General features: G+C 48.2%; 1 protein-coding gene across 3 annotated transcripts in view; it reads left to right on the forward strand.

Annotated features, from left to right (window-relative positions):
• BRCA2 (BRCA2 DNA repair associated) overlaps nucleotides 1–14,569 on the forward strand; it is a 61,799-nt gene that overhangs the window by 29,105 nt on the left and 18,125 nt on the right. For all 3 annotated transcript variants that reach the window (XM_078602171.1, XM_078602170.1, XM_078602172.1), the window contains exons 5-13: nucleotides 82–229; nucleotides 1,168–1,214; nucleotides 1,678–1,786; nucleotides 2,167–3,591; nucleotides 4,034–8,692; nucleotides 9,518–9,622; nucleotides 10,306–10,384; nucleotides 11,144–11,508; nucleotides 11,941–12,137. In XM_078602171.1, coding sequence (XP_078458297.1) covers nucleotides 82–229; nucleotides 1,168–1,214; nucleotides 1,678–1,786; nucleotides 2,167–3,591; nucleotides 4,034–8,692; nucleotides 9,518–9,622; nucleotides 10,306–10,384; nucleotides 11,144–11,508; nucleotides 11,941–12,137 — 7,134 coding nt within the window. The remainder of the gene's footprint in view (nucleotides 1–81; nucleotides 230–1,167; nucleotides 1,215–1,677; nucleotides 1,787–2,166; nucleotides 3,592–4,033; nucleotides 8,693–9,517; nucleotides 9,623–10,305; nucleotides 10,385–11,143; nucleotides 11,509–11,940; nucleotides 12,138–14,569) is intronic.

The raw sequence follows: 14,569 nt of genomic DNA on the forward strand, positions 1-14,569 counted from the left end.
ATGGCACAAGCGCCGTGGTGACATCTCTGCCACTTAGTGGTAAACGGTGGTTGTTGTTATTGTTATCTGTGCGTATCTCAGCCAACGCCCCAGCGCATCTCGCGGAGCTTGGGTGTGGAGAACTACACCGACGTGTCGTGGACGAGCTCCATGTTCAGCCTCCCCTGCTCCCCGCTGCTTGCCGGGCCTGACCCCACAGCCTCCTCCACCGCGTGGCCACGTCTGCCAGGTGCCATGCTTCATTGTTTACCCAGCAAATCCTTCCGGAGTCTCAAGACCTTTTCAGGAGGATCCTGCTGATCTTTCTCAGTAGGGGGGGGCAAGCATCGCAATGTGTTTCTCAATCGAGTGGTTTGTGGGTAACTTTTACATTTGAAATGTGACGCTGGCACACAATGCCCTTCTCTTGTTGGAATGACATCCCGGGATCTTAACAGACTGCCATACCCTGGTTCACCAGGAGAATGCACTATAGCAAGTGGACTAGAAATAATAAAATAATAAAAATAAAACATAATAAAATAATTCTCACGACGTTTCGGCCACAACGCAAGCAGCCGTCCTCAGGTGGAGAACAGGTCTGTCGAGGAGACATTCAGACTCTGTCTCCTCGACAGACCTGTTCTCCACCTGAGGATGGCTGCTTGCATTGTGGCCGAAACGTCGTGAGAATAATTTTATTATGTTTTATTTTTATTATTTTATTATTTCCATTCTACGTGACTTTACCGAAAGAACCAAGAAGATGAATCCCTGCAGTCACGAAAGCTTTAAATCGAAATTCAAGTGGACTAATCACCATGTGTTTACATCTTTACGAGGATACAGTGTTGCCCCCTTGCGTGCGTGGGTTTTATCCGGGTGCTCCAGTTTGGGCCCAGTTTCATTCATTTTTGGCTGAAAATATCTAAAAATTAAAATTAAACCCAATGCAGCAGGGACCTCCTGAAAAAGCATCTGGTCACCCAGTGTGGCTCTTCCGGATGATTGAGTATCTCTCTCGCCAAAGGAAGAAAAGCCAATGCGCCGGGCAAGCAAAACCTGGCTTTGTGCATTGCGGTGCAGGACACTGGCACCCTGTTTCATCCCTCCATCACTTGTTGGTAGAAATTAAGTTTTGCGGAAACTTAATGCATGTGTGGCTTTTTTGTTTGTTTGTTACAATAGGACAGCAAGGGGAGAGTTGGAGTGAGGAGAGTAACAAGCGAGGCAGGGTAAGAGCTGTCTTCCATTCCGTCCCACTGGACCGTTCCTATCTCGACGTTGGCGGGACAGGGTTTTAAATTTATTTTATTATGATTATGGTTACGCTCGTTTACCCAGAAACGCCTCACTCGGTCTCAAGACTCTTTTCATGGAGGTTCCTGCCAAGTTTTTTGTATTCGGGAGCGATGGTGTGATCCCATTTGAGTCATTTGCAGGCAATTTTTCAGAATTTGGATGTTTGGCCAATATCGCTTAAAATATATTTTTGGCTATGAGAGAAACCCCATTCAGAACAAGGGGAGAACATACAGACACCACGCAGAAAGGCACCCGAGTTGGGAATTAAATCAAGGCTCTGCTTGCTGTTCGGCACAATTGTCACCATTGTGCCAGCTTACCGTTCCAAATACAACCTCAATTAGTAATGTGTGTGCTCTATAAATGTAACATGTGCCAATTGTTGTGTTGCAGGTGGCAAGATGTTTGTTTCATTGCCAAAGCAGAGATCCTGAGCTTGTTCCCGTGCCGTCTCCACGGGCTTTTTCATCTGATGGAGCTGCTCAACCAACGTCCGCTGAAGGTCAGATCACCAGCGTTCACCTAGCTGGAGTCAGGCTTGTTTTGCCTGCTGCTGAGGCAGACTGTTTTAAAAGGTTTGAAATGGTTGGAGCTACACCCATGCTTTCCCACGTGATGATGGACGCTTGTGTTGCGCCCGAAACCTCGTGATTTATTTTATACCTACGTGACTTTACCGAAAAAACCAAAGAGTATAGGACAAATAGGTTTCATAACGGGAACTTCTACATTTACATCACTGCTCTTAACCCAAAACACAAAACCTTAATCAGCTGCCATAGGATATTGAGTTTACATACATAGCTATGAAGTGTTGCTGATTATTCAAGGATAGTTATTGTCGTGGTGATTCATTGACTTGGATTTTTCTAACTTTTGCAGAAAACAAGAAAAAACAGCAGATTCAGCAGCACGTTTCTAAATCGCTGATGGCACAAGGGGAATGTGACAGTCAGCTGTGTGCTTTGGATGACTCCAAGGAGCTGCTTTTGAAGTCTGATGATTTTTCACAAACGCTCTGTAAGTCAATAGACATGAACATTCATTCGAACTTTGAGCCATCACTGGTTCATGAAGAAGACTCGGAGTTCAACAGAACAGCAATGGAGAATTTATTCATAGATAGTCTCCTGCCTGAGTCACCTCCGGGAAACACCACACGTCACGATCGCACGTTAGTAGATGGTCTTGCCCACATTCAAGAAGATTTGGCTGATTCTGGAGACTTGATTCGTCCAAATAGCGATCCTCAGACCAGCAACGCTGACTGTGGACTGTGTTCAAGGAAGGAGCCGTCTGTGTCACAGACAGTGGAAAATCAATCGGCGACTGTCGATGCTTTGCACCAGCATGCTTCCGACATGCATTGCAAACAGATTTCTCAAGCCCAGCATGGCCATGGAGTTGTCAGAAATTCTACTCGTGATGATGATGATGCTGTGAGTGAGGAATTTACTAATTCTGTAGGGGAAGTGAAATTAGAATCTCAACCTGTCATGGGCTTAATCGATGCAGATTTTGTAATGGACATCAATGGACCTCTACCTAAATTAAACACAAGTACATTAAGCATAACAAATATAAACCCTAATGCAAGTGATCACATCGCATTAGGCAGTACATATTGCAAAACTGAGGCTTGTGATCCCTGCATTAAATCCACAGACAGCAAGTCAGTAGTTGATGTTTGGAATAACGGTGATTCAAAATGGGACATATCTCCCACAGATCTCGTGCTTATGCATTTAAGTACCCCAAAGTCCCAGAAGACAGCATGCTATTTGACAGGCGGTGAGACGAACGTGCATGTGAAGGAAAGGCAAGGAGAGAAAATGGACGAGGGCAATAATTGCTGCCTTCCGAGTCAAACGAACAATGCGAAGTTCGAATCGGAAAATAACATTCGTGAAGAACCAGCTGTGGAGGCCATGACGAGTCCCGCAAACCCACGGGCTCAACTGGAAACTTTCTTGCCAATCGCAGAAACGCCGAGGCGGCCATCCAGACTCGGCGTCACTCTGAGCGGAGCACCGGGGGCCCTGGGGACCGACGCTCGCAACAGCGGCCGCAGCGGTAGTGGTGGTGGCAGCGGCGGCAGCAGCGGCATGCTTCTTTTGTCATCCCTGGGCCGGCGCAAATCCAAGTTTATCTACTCAGTTCATTCAAACGTAGACCAGGCGCTGCCTCTGGCGCTCAAAGAAATGGTAATGGGCGAACGTGAAGCAAGCGTCTCGTTTAAAGAAGCGCCGCCGCGTGGATTCACAGAGGATGTCCAGAGGACACCGTGCACATCGTCCACCTCCACAGGTACTGACACCGCCTCGTGCTGCACACAGTGCATGCGGCTAAGTGCCAATCATATTTCTGTGCCGATCGTTATGCTAAGCTATGGTTGTTGTGTGTAGAATGGTATTGTTAATTGGTGAAAGAGAAACGTGGATATTGTTCACGTGTATATTGTTCTCCTTTGTGTTAAAGAGAGCTGAGAGGCTATGTGTACTGTATTGTGAGTGGGGCAGTGGAGGGGGGGGGGAAGTATGGTTGGGGGGGTAGCGAGGGAGGGGGAGAGTCTGCCTTGGTGATTGGGGGGACTTGCATACACGCTGGGGGTGGCAGAGAGGATATTTTAGAAATTGGCTGTAGTACTGAACGCAACAGGGAATGAGCTCCTCTTACTATTGAGGCCATTTAGTCACACTTTAATTTTAACAATTTTGTATTTCATATTTACATTGTAATCTGTTTTCAGATTTTGCAACGCTGAAGACTTACAATGCTAAGGAAGGCAGTTTTGTTCAGTCAGAGGTTATTGGAGAGTCTAGGAGTTCCTTGGCAATGAAACGTCAACAAATGCCCAAAGTTGAGACGACCCCTTGCAATAAACAGAAAGTAAATGAGAGCGGTGATTTTTCTGACAATCTCAATAATGGAAAAAACAATAAAGTTAGTGAACAAAGTGCTGCTCTCTTTGCAAGCGGTCATCTGAAAGAATGCAGTGTGAGCCCTGTTATCTGTGTGGACAAGGTATCCGTGCCAGTATTGTGCAATGACACTCCATCCGTGCACAGTGGCACCTCCAACTTCAGTACTCCAAACATAGAGCAGAAACTGTCCATTCATGCTGTGAAACAGAAGATGCTTAGCAGCCACAGGTTTCCTGCTGCGACAGCACTCACGCTGGAGAGGAAATCTGGTTGGGACAGTCCGCTGCCAGGACTGATTGCTCATTCCGGCTGTGGGCTTCCCACTACGATGGCCACTGATAAAATACTTCCGTCTGTAACACCGGAACGTAAAAAAGAACTTGAAGACGTTTTGCTGTTATCCCCTTGTACAAGTAGTGAGATGACTGGTGGAGATGGTCTCAATACTCGCCAAGTAAAGCCTAATGCTGAGCTATTTCAGCCTCCATATTCAGAACACATGTCGGACGATTCTCTCATTATTGCCGTGGACACATATATGGATGCAGGGCATCCTTCTGCGCACCGTGTGAAACGTGATGAAGCAGCAGCAGAAGAAGATGAAACCCCTGCAGGCCGTGATGCTAGCCCGAGGGCAGTTTCTGCAGCTCAGTGTGAAAGACCAAATTCATTATACGGAGACACTGATGAAAGCCATGTAGCTAAACGATTGCATGGAGATAATTCTGTGAGTGAAGAAATTTTGGGGCCATTTCTGCCAGTGAACCATGTAATCACAGAGAGTGACGCACCATTACCTTCGCTCGATAGATTGTATGAAAGTTCAAAAAACATGATCGTGTCCAAGCTTCCATTCTTAAAAACAGATCCTTGTAAGTTATTCGTGACCACAGTGGATGATAAAGATCTGTCTAGATTCGAAACTCCTTTGTCGATTAATGTTGGAGAAAGACATGACAGACACAGCATAAGTCGTGCTCGATTAGAGCATGTCTTAAGTATGAAAGATAATGTCCCAATTGACCAAAGAACTCAAGGAATCCAAAATGCCAACAACTATCAATCGCTTCCCATGACAATGTTGAATGAACTTCAGAAGACATCCAATGAAACTAATTCTGTGTTCACTATCGCAACTGAAAATGCTAAATCCATTGTGGCCGATGCAGAAGATGAGCCGCAGCATCCAACAGGGCTCTTGCCTGCCAAGCGGCCCTGCCCAGATATCGACGTACACGATCTTCATCAGTGGTTTTCTGCTGGCAGGGCAACTCGAGCCCGCGGTGTTTCTGAAATGCACCATCATGCCTCCACCATGGAATCACCTGGCCCACAGACGTTGGCTTCTTCGAGTGGTTTATACAGTAGAGCGGCACCTCGCGGACTTACAGGCACAATTGGCACTTCGAGCATTTATTCTGGTTTCCACACAGCATCCAGAAAACGAATTCCTGTTTCGGATGACAAAATGGAAAAAGCAAAAAATATTTTCAAAGATATCGAGGAAATATCGTGGACGGGAGAGAGCAGTGTCGATGTTCAGAATGTTGAGGTGAAGAAACCTTCGTATTCTAGCGCACATTCATCCAACGCTCCAGCAAGATCTAATGATGATGCCTTGGCACCCTGTTTCCTACAGGAGCAAAAGCCTAACACAGTTTCTAAACAGCTGGAGAAGGTAACATGTAACGACAGCAGAACTATAACCTTTAGCGCGTCCACATTTAAACAAAACGTTGAACTTACTGAAAGCCAATCGGCAGAGGTAGAAGCAATCACGAATATGATGGAGCTCACGGGTAGCCAGTTTGAGTTCACACAGGCATGTATGCCTGCGGTACCACCGTGTTTGTTTCCTCGGGAAGGGCTGACATTAAGAACCGGTGATAAGCTGCATCCTAACGGCAGTGGTTCTGCTCAGGGTATGTTACAGGCAAGGACTGCAGATGACCATCAGACTGATACTACCCCTGATGAGCATCGATGTAGACAGGAGGCATGTGGCTTGGATACCCCTCCTAAAGACTCAACAATGCTTTCAAAACAAGTGTTAAAATTACTGACAGGTTTCCAAGACCCCAGTGAATTCCAAAATGCTCACCAGTCAAGGTGCCTTGACATTTCCAAAGTTTCTGCATGGAAATCTGATTCCACACCACCCACAACTAACGATGGAACCTCCAATATCAGCATTAAAAGATATCATGAAGATTTTGATGTCCAATTTATACAATCTGCCGAGCAGCCCAGTACACTACAATCATCATATTTGAAACTCGGAAAGCCTGTTCAAGCAAATATTAATCATCGTCCAGTGCCAGCTGAAAGTTTAAGCAAAGAATCTTCCGTATCAAATACACGTTCAAAGGCAGAAGAGTGTAATGCTGTTAGTGCATCTTGTGAAGATATATTAATTGAGAATTGCCCTGACAATGTGCTGAAAGAACAAGTAGACAAGGGAATTCAAAGTACCAGAGAAGATCAAGGACAAAACCTGCTGAGCTCCACAATCTGCCAGGAGAATAGAGAAAAGAGAGACAGAGCGCAGAGTAGTGCTGCAAATTCTACCAACCAGGGAGGGTTCCAGACAGCTGCTGGTCAAACAATAGTTCTGTCTGAATCTGCAATTCAGAAGGGCAGAAGTATGTTTAAAGATGATATTTATTTAAATGATGTTACAGAAGCTAACGACAGACTCATTCAGACCTCATACAACATTGATTGTTCAGTTGAAAATAATGCGGCCCAGCAAAATTTAAAATCCCATGGAAGTACAAATGATAAAACGTTAGAGCCCTGCTTAGGTTTCTCAGTGGGCAGTGGCATAATTATAGATGGTGGCATGTTACCTCTACAACACAGTGGAGGCTTCCATCCGCAATCAGATTTGAGCTTCAGGAGCAAATATCAATCGGGAAAAAATACAAATGTGAATGTCAAGTTAGACACAAAGACGAGCAACGTTCGTCGTTCTGGAAACATTACGGCAGTGAACAATTGTGTAGCAACAAAGCCGCTGTGCTTGACACATGTTCAAGCTGACAGTGGCAACACACGCATTTTAGAAATGATACCAGATAAAGAAAGAAGCCAACTTTTAGAAAATACCAGCATCCAGTTTATACACAAGATAGGTGAGACTACCCCGAGCAACAGCGTCGCTTCAGAAAACAAACGCGAAGTGAACATCGTCCACTTAGAGCACAGCGCACATCTCGCCAACCAGGGGTTTCAAACTGCCAGCGGGAAGAAGGTGACCATCAATGAATCGTCTTTAAAAAGAGCAAAAGAGTTATTTGAAGAATTCACTGTTGCAGGAAATGAAGACCATTGTAGAGATAATTTAAACAAGCGTGATGATCCGCCCACACGTTTTCTGCCCGAAAGTTCATTAGATGTCTTTCATGGAATCGGCACTGCAGGTGGAAGAGGTGTTACATTTGACAAGTTGCCACCCACTGAGGATGTGAAGATGGGCGTCGAAAGTTTTTCGGCAGCAGCAGAAGCCAGAGTCGAAAGCGACGATGATGGAGAGCTGAACTACACACAAAATAAAACTGTTATGCGACCACCACTTTCTTCGCACAAGTCTGCTATTCATATAAAGGGCCAGAATGAACCTGGACAACAAATGGACATTTTGAATAACTCTGTAGGTTGTAATAACATTTTGGAAACTGACAATTATGTTTTGAATACGGCTATGGTGGGATTTGCAAACTGCTTCAGTACAGCCAGTGGAAAGTCCATTGAGGTTTCAGAAGAGGCCTTGCACAATGCCCGAAAGAGATTACAGGAGGTTGGCATCTCTGAACAGTCCGAGTTCATCAAAAATCCCATTCAGAGTGACATAAAGCAGATTGAAAATGCCGTTCAGCGAGTCCCAGCCAATCCTTCTGATTCTTTCTTAAGCAAAAGTGGCTCCGATGCACATTGCAGAGTTTATTCTCCAGAAAACCTTTCCTCTCCCACCGTTAAAGCCACACAGTTAATTCTACCCGTACAATTTTACACGGGTCGAGGATCTAAAGTAAACATCTCAGAAGAAAGCCTCGAAATTGCCAAAAGGCAGCTGTCCAAAACAACGTGTGAATATCATCCACCAAGGATTCTAAACGTGGACGTCGCACACGTGAAGCGGAATACTGACCGTGGCTCGGAGCTGCCCCATGGCGGCAAGCCACAGAGGGCCGGGGGGCGGCTGCAGGGTGGGGCCAACGGTGGCCCGGTGCGGGAGGCGCTCCCTTCACCCGGGGTGGCGGAGTGGGAGCGCCTCTCACCCGGTAGCCCAGACTCTCGCGTGAGACAAGAAACAGAAGAGAGTGTCATTGCCTGGCTTCAGGACGAGGACACGGATCTGGCATCTCCACATCATCTGGCAGCCCCCCTAACATCGGAGTTTCCGTCACTGCGTGCGTGGGCCGCCCCTAATGCGCATCAAGCCGCAGCTAAAAGGCCAAGGCACAGTGAATCCTTCCATACAGGTAAAACGTTCTGTTGGTAAAACACGTTGCTGAGGCTTTGGATAACACGTATGGATTAAAATTGGATTTGTCGAGGTGGCCAGGTGGCTCAGCAGTCAAAACCTCTACTGAAATCTAGGCAGCCATCCATTGTTAAACTGGGTTCTCAAGTGTGGTGAGTTGGTGGTCTCAGCCCAGTCACCAATGGCTCTACAAAAAAACCCCATCGTGCCACAAAAGTTCACTTAACTTGGCAAACATTCTAGCCCTGAGGATTAAAACGTTAAATGTTGGTTTGACTGCCGTGCGGCAAACATGCAGGAAGGTGCAGCGCCCACAGTGTGGATGTGAGGTCATATTAGAAGTAGTTTTGTGATATAATCTTCTGTGGTCGCTCGAGTACGGGGATGTGCGCTGCTCACTAAGACATGTCATCTCGTTGGCACAACAACAATAGCACAATTAGAATAACATGAGGAGAAAAATGTAAAATCCGTAAGTAAATAATAACAATGCATTGAACAATGAGTTATATAATATTTTTGTGCATTTTAAATTATATTATTATTATTATGCTTATTTACCCAGGAAAGCCTGACTTAGTCTTAAGACTTTTCAGGAGGGTCCTTCCAAGTTTTTGCAGTGAGGGGCGATGTTGGTGTGTGTGATCCCCAGTTGTATAATTTGCAGTAAAATTTTCAGCATTGAGATGTTTGGCCAATACCGGTTCCACCGTATGTGTTTTTTTATGCTTGGAATGGCCGATGTGCATATTTTTTATATTCATCCAAGATTTTAACTTAATGTTTGCATAATAATAATGATGATACATCTTGTTGGGCAAAGGAGAGCCACCCTTGAAGCGGCATCTGCTGTCCGAGTCTGACGTGGGGGCGAGCGCGGAGCCTCTGCCGGAGCCTCTGCTGGAGCCGAGCGTCAGCAGCCCAGACGGTGAGCTCCACAGTGCACGTCGCTCATGCCCTTCGCTCTGGCAGACTCCGCAGCGCCATGCAGTGGCTTCACAGCTAACCAGTCGGGTGTCATGGAGAGCGGTAGTTCTCAGCGTGTCTGGACCCGTGGGCTGTCACTCACAACCCCCAATGTTTTTGCGTACTGCCACCGTGCACACTTCTCAAAATTGAAACGACTCTAGATCGTAGTGATGGCTCTGAGGACCGTACGCTGGGAACCATTGCCCTAAACTATGCAGTCCATTACCTTTACATTCCGAGAAGTTAACATTTAAATCAATATGTACTTGTATTTAAATGCGTTTTGATGCTAGGAGTCATGCAGCCGCAAAATCCAACTATAAATGATACATGTATTGTCATATAGAAGTTGTTTTGCTTCATAGGTTCTAGATTTTAAATGTTAATATACGTGTATAAGTTACAGATTGCAGATGTTTATGTACGTGTCATTAATTGTTTGTTATGATGTCACTTGGCACCTTGTAAGGTGACATTGTGTCCTTCTGCCATCCGTGGCTGTCCACACCGTGGATCACATCGCACCGCTTCCCCGGTGCACACAGTGCCGAATGATTTGCTCGTGAATGCTGAAACCCAATTAAACCAATTTTATTGTTGCGTTGCTTGCACTGATTAAAGTGGAACGGCCTTATCTTTCAGGCTTTTATGAGAAGAGGAGACGGCTTCCACATGGTACCGTGTTGCGGCCTTCCGTTTCAAGTCCTTATTACGACCTCAGGTAGGGCTGTCTGCATTATCCACTGTATTGTCTCCTGCGCATTGTAAAGCCATGGGAAATCCTGTTTTCACACGGCCGAATGATAATTGCTGCATAATTATAGAATATGAGCTATAAATCTCCTCTACAGTTTTTTTTTTATCGAGAATTGTGCTTGTGTGTTTGAGCAATACTGACGATGTAGTTGAGTGTCATCACAATGCAGCGTAGACATTGTTCTACATCTGAGACCCTTATCGATGCCTTTCTCACTTCTCATCTTGATTGCTGGTGCACCTTTCTCTGTTGCTTCCCCAAATCCAATCACCTCCTCAGTGCCACCTCAAGAATTATCTGCTGACAGCAAACTGTTTACCATATAATTTGTTAACTTCTCACGCAGGTTTCTACAGCCAGTGTTATGATTGGTGCTTAATATTTGCGTGACGTCAGGTAATGACCTGTTTTTTTCTGTGAGGTCATGCACCTGTTTAAGAAGCTGGTTCAGGTGGCACAGTTATTCTAACTTCCTGGAATTTATTCTTCTTTCCCTGAAGATACTTAGTGTAATTGCAAACAGAACATAATTTCGAATTGCTACATTTGGTTGATGATTATTCTTTAAATTACTGGCGAGCTCAAACAATGATGGCGCATTAAATGGCTGTACGCGTGACGTTATAATTTTAACAGCGGAGCGTCTGAACGACACGGATGTGCCCACATCATTACACGGCCTGATCCAATGATTTGTTACGTTATCATTTGACGTGCCCCCAGGGAGCAGAAGCAGGCTGCTCCCGCGATCGACACGAGGCAGCAGCGGCAGCAGGGATTGGCCAAGGGCACTGCGAGCCCATCGGGCGCCCCGCACACGCACAGCCACAAGGCCGGAGCCTTCTTGCCGCCCTTCCGCGTCTCCCAGCCCAAGGCTTTGCCGGCAGCGCGGGGCGTGCGCGCTTTATCTGCGGGCATCCACACGCCGCCATCCGGAGGCTGGTTCCCCGGTGTCGCCGGGCGGCCTACCACGTTGAGCGGCGAGCCCGGGGTCGTGGGCGGCGATGACCAGCACGTGGGGGGACGCTGCTCGCCGCTGACGAGCCGTGACGGTGCTGCATCACCGCCGCCGCTCCCGGCCGAGGACGGTTTGTTTGCAACTCGTGGCTACGCGACCACCTTCACGAGCAACACAAATCCCTTGACAAAAATCTCTGCTTTTGCTTGGACGCCACGTACCTGCGTGTCTAATACGGCTGCATCGGACGGCACTTGCTATATTGCTGAATGCAAATAGGGAATTTTTTTATGGCTGCATCTGATTAAGTTTGTATTGATTTAATCTCGAGCAATTGCAGGAAAATGTACATTAGTCTACCAAAATCACACAAGTTATTTACTCACAGGAAAGATGACAAACTAAGAAGCAGTCCTCACGATGCGTGCCGTCCGTTGAGCAGCCTCGTACTCCTTGGGGCCGGGACGCAGCCTTGTGGTAGCAGATGCGCCGTTTGTTGCAGAGATTTGCGGGCCGAACCCTGATGGCTGCACTGGTTTGTTGTTGTGCCCCGGTGGAGCAGGAGTGGGGAGCGCCCAGTGGCTGGCTCGGTTGGAGAGCGCTCGCATGATGCAGGAGCTGCGTGTGAGCCAGAAGCGAGGGCAGGCGGAGCGTGCGCTGCCCGGCGGCCTGCTGGCGGCACGGGGCGCGGCGCCTGCCAGGGTCTCCCTGCGCTCGGCCGTCGGCGGTGGCACGCCGGGGTTACATGGTCACGAGCAGGTGGGGAATCTCGCAGGACGTGGCCGTGGGGACCCCCCCCCTCACCCCCCCCTCACACCCCCCCCGCCACCCCCTCCCTGCCCACTTCCCTGGGGGTGACCACGGGGCCCGCTGCCCACGCGGCCACGAGAGGGAGGATTCCACGACCGTTGTTGAAATAGCTGTCGCCAAGTGAATTACGCTTGAGTCCCTTGCATACTCTTTGGTTATATCGGTAAAGTCACGTAGGTATAAATTAAAATAAATCACGACGTTTCAGGCGCGACACAAGCGTCCATCATCAGGTGGGAAAGCATGATCTGCTGCTGAGGCAGACTGTCCTTGCATAGCAGTGCCACGAGCACGTAACTTTATATACAACTAGCTTTACCCGGCTTTGCCCGGGACTTGGATTCACCTTGACCGGCCGCCTTTGTCTCCCTAGTGGCGATGTTCACACACCACACCAGTTACTCGTTTGAGGCTGAGTCGACCTAGGGGAGGCCCAGGAGCGGTTAAAATAATCGTCACCAGTGGTGGCCGTGAGCGGGAATCGAACTCGGGTCGCTGGGTTCCTAGCGCAGCGCGCTAACCACTACACTACCACTCCAACAACAACCGCCATTTGCCACTAAGTGGCGGTGACGTCACCACGACGCTTGTGCCAGGCCACGTGCACCTTGAGGCCACGTGAAGTGTCGAACGCCCGCTGGCAGAAGGTCACGGGGCAGACCCAGGTGCCACGGGTCGACTGACCGTCATGACCGAGATGACTGGCTGATGCACCACCTGTGCCCCCTACTGTACCAACTTGCTGTGCTTTAGCCACCCGGCGCTCCGCTCGTTGTTGTGAGCGTCGCTCCTCCACCCTCCGTTGTTGTTGGAGGGCAACTGCCTCCAACTGCCCAATAGCGTCCTTCACGAGCCTCCTCCACAGAGGCCAATCTTGACACCGCTGGTACCAGTCATCGGCATGTCCACTCAGCTCCACGTCCTCCTGTACCACATCACTCCATCTCTTCTCTAGCCCGTGCCGCGCCCGTTTAGCCCCCTCGATCCGGCCGAACAAAAACTGTTTAGGCATGCGGTGGCTGGGCATGCGGGCTACATGACCCAGCCAACGCAGCCTTGCCTGCCGGAGGAGCTCACCGATGGGACTTTGCCCAGATCTTTCAAGGATTTGTGAGCTCCTCACACAATCCAGCCTGGTTAAACCCAGGATGGATCGTAGGCAGGCCAGCCTAAATGTTTCCAACCGGCGAAGATGCTCCATTAGGGGGGTCCACGTTTCGCAAGTGTAGAGAAGGGAGGGAATGACCGTGGCTGAGAAGACCTGAAGCTTCGTGCGGAGCGACAGACCAGGTAGCTTCCACACAGCGTTACGCAACCGATGAAAAGATTTTGCCGCTCGACTGATTCGGAGTGAGACCTCTGCTGTTAAACTGGAGCCGGTCATAAGCACACTGCCCAGGTATGGGAAACTCTCCACTCTCTCCACTACTGCTCCATCACCGATTGAGAGTTGTGGGGGTGGAGTGTCCGATGGTACAAAATACCCAGGCAGGTGCTTAGTTTTGGTGGGGCTGATGGTAAGGCCCCACCTCTTAGTGGCACGCTCCAGTCTCAGCAGCAGCGTCTCCAACTCCTCTTCTGAATGAGCAGCTATTACCAAATCATTGGCATACATAACGTGGTTGACCAATAGGGAGCCATCCCTTGATCGCACCCGGGCGTCGATCAGCCTCCCATTATATCTGTACCAAATGGAAATTCCCCCGGTACAGCTATTGAAGGCTTCACTAACTACGTTGTCAAAATAGGTGTTAAATAATGTGGGAGCCAGAGGACATCCCTGTCGCACTCCAAGGTGAACAGGGCCACTGAGGCAGACTCCATCTCTTCAGCAACCCGCGACCACCACCCATCCTTGCAGCGCCTTACGGCTCTCCGAACCTCCCCCCACACACACACACACACATGCGCGTCCATAGGTACACATACACGCGCTTGAGCAGACACACGCAACTTTCAGGGTGCGTACGGCAATAAACGACTGAAATAATAACGCAATGCTCCGCGAAGAACGCCTTAGACCTGCAACACATTTGTATGGCACTTTTGCCCGCGGAGGGTTTGGGGCGGGGGGTGCGTGACATCAGCAGGCACACTGCATTACGCTTCCGCATGCGGGTGACATCACAGATGTGACGTCACAGTTCACTGGCCGTGCAAAATATATGCATTATTGCGCCCCCCCCCCCCATGCCCTAAAAAAAACACAAAAGTCTATTTCTATAATTTTTGCATGGTGTACAATCTGGAAAGTACCCACATGGCAAATTTCAAGTTTGTTGCATGTCGGGAAGTACGTTAAATATTTTTAACAGACACACATAATCACAAATTTCCCTTATATATAGATGTAGCTTCACGTTATTTGGTGACATTACAAT

The sequence above is a fragment of the Lampetra planeri genome, chromosome 17 (assembly GCF_965212315.1).
Source record: "Lampetra planeri chromosome 17, kcLamPlan1.2.h2, whole genome shotgun sequence".
Lineage (NCBI taxonomy): Eukaryota > Metazoa > Chordata > Hyperoartia > Petromyzontiformes > Petromyzontidae > Lampetra > Lampetra planeri.